This window comes from Cornus florida, unplaced genomic scaffold (genome assembly GCF_030987335.1).
Source record: "Cornus florida cultivar Cherokee Brave unplaced genomic scaffold, ASM3098733v1 CherokeeBrave_3.0.0_Hap2_Chr08, whole genome shotgun sequence".
NCBI classification, from domain to species: Eukaryota; Viridiplantae; Streptophyta; class Magnoliopsida; order Cornales; family Cornaceae; genus Cornus; species Cornus florida.
In genome coordinates, this window is record NW_026775578.1 from 51,460,680 (window position 1) to 51,466,998 (window position 6,319).

Here is a 6,319-nt window from a genome sequence, read left to right on the forward strand (position 1 = left end):
GCAAGTGATTTTTACATATGAGGTTTAATATGTTCTTTTATTGGAGTTGGAATTTGATCCCTTTAAATGAACAATGAAAGTGAGACTTCTTTATTTAGATGCAATTATTTAGTTAATCAAGTAGATATATTATCTAGTGTACCTTTATTTACCAAAGTGAGGTAAGATTATTACTTGTTAAGCAATGATCTTGCTAAGCTTGTGCGCTCACCCCATTTTAACATTTCAAGTACTTGGTGGTTGTAGAGTTGGCGTTGAGGACCAGAGCAATTCAGAGTTTCTATTTTTTTTAGTTGTAGAGAGACTTTTATTTTAAGGATTTTATGTAATTACATGTTGATTTGAGTAATGTATTGTGGAATGATTTTTAGTTCGCACCCATATTGAGTATTGTAATCAGATGTATTTGTATTCGAATTTTGGGGTGTGACAGATTGATATCAGATCTAGTACCTAGCCGAAAGTTTGGTGATAGTGACGATGTAGACGGTATGAGTGGGCGGGTGAGGTGCACTGGCAAGCTACCATACTTGGAAACAGGTCACAGTATCCCACACCGCCTGTAAGAAATGGTGTTTATATGGAAACGAGAGAATTATAAATTTCGAGGACGAAATTTCTTAAAGGGATGGAAAATGTGACAACTCAGATTTTATTTAGACTCTTAAGTATAATTAATTGTTTGATTAATTATATTGGAGACTTTATTATAGTAATTAGCAGTTTTATTTCATTTTTGGAGATGGTTACAGATTTGATTATATAATAATAAATGAGTTAAATTTGAGGCATTTGTGAGATTATTGAAACTAGTGGTGGAATGTTAATGTGATTAGAGTGCACAGTGGAAGCGTGTAGATGATGTAGGAGTGTAAGGCGTATAAGACATGATGTTGTGTATTGTCACTAGAATATCAAAGAAGCTTTAGATATCTATAACTTTATAGATTCTTATAGATTAACATATGGTTATATATGTATATTGGATAGTTTGTAGTAAGGTTCTAGAGAGAAGTAATCTTGACCTGACATTTGATTGCATTTTAGTTGTTTACCAAGGAATAGTATGCCTATATAAGGTTATAATCCAAAGATGGGATAGAGGAGTTGGGGGTAGAAACTACAGTTTGGAAGAATACATTTTACAATTTTGAGGACAAAATTATTGTTAAGGGTGATAGAATGTAACATCTCGAATTTTTGTACGTATAGTCATATATATATATATATATATATATATATATATATATATATATATATATTTATTTATTTATATGTATATATATTTATATGTACGTGGTTTAGTGGTTAAAAGTGTCTATAATATGATTATAATAGTGGAACTTTAAATTTATCATGTTTTTAAGTCCGTATAGAAGTATTATAGACATGGTAGATTTTCAGTTATTATTAGACCGTGTTTGGGTTGTGTTTGACGTGTTTGGGATTCAATTATTATACTGAATTGCATTTTTGAAAGTGGATTAGGATATTGACGATAGTGACACGTTATGATCCTACTATTAAGGTACGTTGCCTATTTCCTCTAACCAAAAGATTATCAAGCGAGATTTAGTTTAGAACATGAGGGTTTTATGAGAAACGATTAATTGTTTTTGCAAATGATAAGTTGCAGAGAGATTATAACTTGAATGTTTTACAATCAAGGAGAATTATCAGGCAAGCATTTTAATATTACTGTTATATAGTGTTATATAGTCATTTATATAAAAGGTTGTTGATCGATATTTATGGATTTGGACAGAATTTGTACAGAGCAAATTTGGAAACGGTGGTTGAGTTGTAATCGAACTGGCAAGTTTAATCTTACTTTATTTGTCTAAATCATCATTTCTTTAATTATGGGTGCATTATTCAACTCTTTATGTTGATATACGTATAGAATCATTAATTATTAGAGTTTCATTCGAGTTATTATTCTGATATGATTTTGTGTATTTGAAGTTTTTACATTTTCTCACTATTTGGAGTATAGTTTCTTTAAGGAAGGGGTTGTTGGAGGACTGTGTAACCCATATTGTTGGAATCTTATAAATTTCTACTAGATTAGAATTAGATTGTAATTGTTTTGGATACGCGTGTATATGTAAATGAAGTCTAGGAGAGTGATCATACCATACGTATAGAATTAGTGCATGTGTAATGGGATATAGTTGTTTCACAGATTGAAGATGAGCTTGTCTCGCATGGTAAGTAACTGTCTCATTGTGTGATCGTTCCATACAAGGATATGATGTGTTCCTACTTATTATGGATTATCACATGGATTATCACATGTATTATTGGCTGAATTCCCCACATAATGTGTTGAAAAGGTTGGATTTGTTCTTTACTGTATATGAGAGGTTGGATTCGTTCCCTACCAGTGTATGTGGTTGCATGTGATTTTTACATATGAGGTTTAATGTGTTCTTTTACTGGAGTTGGAATTTGATCCGTTTTAATGAACAGTGAAAGTGAGACTTGTTTATTTAGATATAGTTATTTAGTTAATCAAGTAGATATATTATTTAGTGTACCTTTATTTACCGACGTGAGGTAAGATTATTACTTGTTGGGCAATGATCTTGCTGAGCTTGTGAACTCACCACATTTTAACATTTTAGGTACTTGGTGGTTGTAGAATTGGTGTTGATGACTAGAGCAATTCAGAGTTTCTATTTTTCTTCGTTGTAGAGAGATATTTATTTTAAGGATTTTATGTAATTTCATGTTGATTTGAGTAATGTATTATGGAATGATTTGTAGTTCACACCCATATTGAGTATTGTTATCAGATGTATTTGTATTCAACTTTTGGGGTGTGACAATTGCAAAAAAGACTTCCTTTCACCTTTGATATTTCTTCATTCGTGCCATCAATCCATTGTATCGTATTACATAAGTAAAATCTTATTTTAGTGGGTTCTACCACTACGTGTCGATATTTAATTAGTAGGTGATATCATATCACTAATATAACCGAAGCAATAAAGTTTTTCTCACTCGTTACTTTTTATTTAAATTGGTAGGAGAAAGAAAATGGAAGAAGTGAAGGAATCATGGAAGAGACCTAAACAGAAGAGGAAGAGGAAGATGGGTTAGATGGGTCTGTTGTGAGGCGGTAGAGGTTTACGCCTACGGAGGTTAGTATGCAAATTTTTTAAGTTCAGTTGGATATTAGTGTGGATAAACTGATGATGATTTGTGATAAATTGATGATGATAGATTTGTACTTTAGTCTGAGCTTTTCTTTGTCCCATCAAAACAGCCATTAAGACTGGCGCTAACAAGAGGTGGTCCCTAAAGAAATTTTATTCAAGTAAGCTGATATTCCCCGTAAGTCCAATTGACAGCACATCACTTACAAGGAAGGTTCATGTGATAAGTTTTGCTTTTGAAGGGAGATTTGAATAAATTTTCTATTCGAGTAGGTTTGTATAATTATGATAAATTTCAAAATAGATGAGTGTAATTTATTCTTAAAAAATCACTAAGTTTCCTAAATAGTCAAAAGAATAGCTAATCAAACAAAAAATTTTGATCGAATTAAATCATAAGTCTCTAATTTAAAGTTAATATACTACTTTTTATTCGCCACTGAACAGTTTGGACACTAATTGTGTATGCATGTCCTCCGTATTAATGAGTATTTTATGCATTTCTAGTTTGCAGGTGGCCTATGGTGAGGTCCATAATTACGTGATTGCAGCCGTACCAAAGACAAAAAGGATGGCGGCTTGCATCGATCACATTAATGACTCCTTTTCAGTTTTCATGGACTTGCGAATTGTGTGGTGTTCACGAGTCCCAAATTGAAAGCCAATTCTTTTTTTTTTTAAAAAAAAAAAAAAAATTAAAATTTAAAATTAAAAAAAATAAATTTGGGTGCAAACAGTTTAGTTTATGTTTGCCTAAAACATGCGAGTTCATTTACTAAATTTTAACAAACACTAAAATTGTTGCTCAAATGGGATAATTAAAAAACTGCTTACTTTTGTCTGGTCAGATTTAATAATTCCATCGGAAAATTTGAATCACTTGTTACCCAGCAATCCTGTTTTCATTTTTCTGCTTTTTAATGAGCAATTGGATTGAAAAACAAACAAAGAATCCGAAATACACAAATTCAAATTTCTAAAGCCCAAATCAGAGAAATGAACTCTGTGTACAAATTCATATACGTAAAGCACAAAAAAAAAATGGCAAAACAGGGATCACAATATATATGTATCCTACTCTCTGCCCCTCAAACAAAAAGAAAAAAGATATAAACCTTGGAAAATAAAGTCACATGACATAAAAGCATAACATCATTTGCAATTCAGATTCTGGAGCTGCCCGCTTTGGATATGAAAGTCCATGGTGCAATTCATATTGGTAGCTTTCTTCTTCTTCATCACCAGCATTAGCTCCACCTTTCCTGTCAATCTTGATGAGCTGCTCAGCTGCAAAATCCCAGAACCGTAATCAGTTGCCAAGTCTGAACTGGTTGATGATAGGTTTATAGTAACATTGAACCTCTTGGTGGATTGAAATTTAGCCGTTGACTTGGGAACAGAAGCACTCCCCACTTGTGTACCCTTGTAGAAGAAGGTAATGGTACTGTTGTCGAATTTGTAGGGACCGAAATTCGTGTTCTTGACACCAAGTCGAGCATTCATTTTCATTTCCAATGACGATGCCGAGACATTATATGTCTCAAATGAGGCAGCAGCCACGCGAAACTTGGGGCGTTTCACTTTCAGGACTGTGAGTGCAAAGATCGCTATAACAATGGATTGAAACACGATAAACGCAACAATATATAGAAGAAGTTTCTTGCGTTTCTGGCGTTTAAGATGGTCTGCCATTAATCTTCTGACAAGGTTTAGAGAGAGAGAGAGAGAGAGGGGGGATTTTGCTTGTTCACTGATAGGTGTTTGAAGGAAATGTTGATGGGAGAGGAGTGGTGGTTGGTTATTATATATAAGAAAATATATTTAAATGGTTGTAACGATAGGTGTTTGAAGGAATTATTGGTGGAACTGGTGGGACGTGGGATTGTAAGCAGCCATATACGAACGATCATATTGAAGAAAAGTCAAATATGGAACACTTATTAAACACTGATTAATTAAGGTTGGACATTATTTATCAATGTGGAATATGTGGTCAAAAGAGTCTGAACTTTAGCTATCAATGTGGAATATGTGGTAAATAGAAATCTGACTGCTGGATTTGGCGCTTAGCGGACCAGTAGTAGATGCTTCTATGTGGAAAAAAATGGCTTGGCCACATACTTGCATTCTAGAATTTCTACGCAAAATAAATTAAATAAATAAGAATTGATGTCATCATAAGACTGCAAGTGAGTAAAGTCTTAAATCTCCCGCACTATAACCTAAACGATGTAATTTACTAAGTGTCGTCATAAGAAACATGCTCTTAAGCATATGTATCAAAACATATTTTAGAGAAAATTATATTATAATAATTTTATATATTTTTTTAAATTTAAATCATATACTACTACTTCAACAGTATAACCCCTTAACTATCAAATTTCGGCACAGTCACTGAGTATTGGGATCAGTTATTGTGATCGATATTGAGAGGAATGAGAAAATTGCGGTTGAATTGTAAGCCACAACTGTCCCTTTGCATGACCAAGATCGGGTTTGAAAAAAGTGTCATCCCATCTCGAAGTACACAGTCGAATTGAGAAGGAATCACTTGGAAAATATTGTCACCTTTACTACTACGACCAACAAAAGTCATTCATATTCTTGGTGTTGGGTTTGTGGAGCCCGATCTTTTTGGGGGAGCTCAAAGAAATTAAATATTTTTAAGGAAAAGAGTTAGGGTGATTTTGATGTGATGTAACCCTAATACCAAGTCTATTTATTTCATAGTTGGCTACACAACAATTTGAGAGAGAATGGCTTGTAATAGTGTATTAATTTATTATTCCATTTTTTTAAAATTAAAGAAACTAACGCGAGCCATGAACTAGACAATATTGTCAAACCCCGCACAATGTCAATGTTGTGATTTTTTTTTTCTGTTTTGTTTTGTTTTGTTTTGTTTCCCAAATGATTTGTTTATGTAAAATGTTTTTTTTATATACTTTGTGCTTATTATCATGTTTTTTTTCTCAACAATTGGTATCAAATCGAGGTTACGCATATTGACAGAAGATGAAAAAGTGAAGATCAAAAGGTTCAATGGTTCGAACTTCGGCTTTTGAAAGATGTAGATATATAGAAGACTATCTCTATTAGAAGGATTTGTATCAACCTCTCTCGAGAAAGAAACCAGATACTATAAAAGATAAAGA

The 6,319-nt window shown here is 32.8% G+C and overlaps 1 protein-coding gene across 1 annotated transcript; it reads right to left on the minus strand.

Annotated features, from left to right (window-relative positions):
* Nucleotides 1-4,313: 4,313 nt before the first annotated feature.
* On the minus strand, nt 4,314-4,853 carry LOC132270239 (late embryogenesis abundant protein At1g64065-like). Its single transcript, XM_059771430.1, has one exon. The coding sequence runs from the start codon at nt 4,851-4,853 to the stop codon at nt 4,314-4,316; it is 540 nt and encodes a 179-aa protein (XP_059627413.1).
* Nucleotides 4,854-6,319: the final 1,466 nt, after the last annotated feature.

Excerpts from the sequence above, each read along its gene's own strand:
- LOC132270239 (XM_059771430.1), bottom strand. The coding sequence starts at position 4,853 with ATGGCAGACCATCTTAAACGCCAGAAACGCAAGAAACTTCTTCTATAT.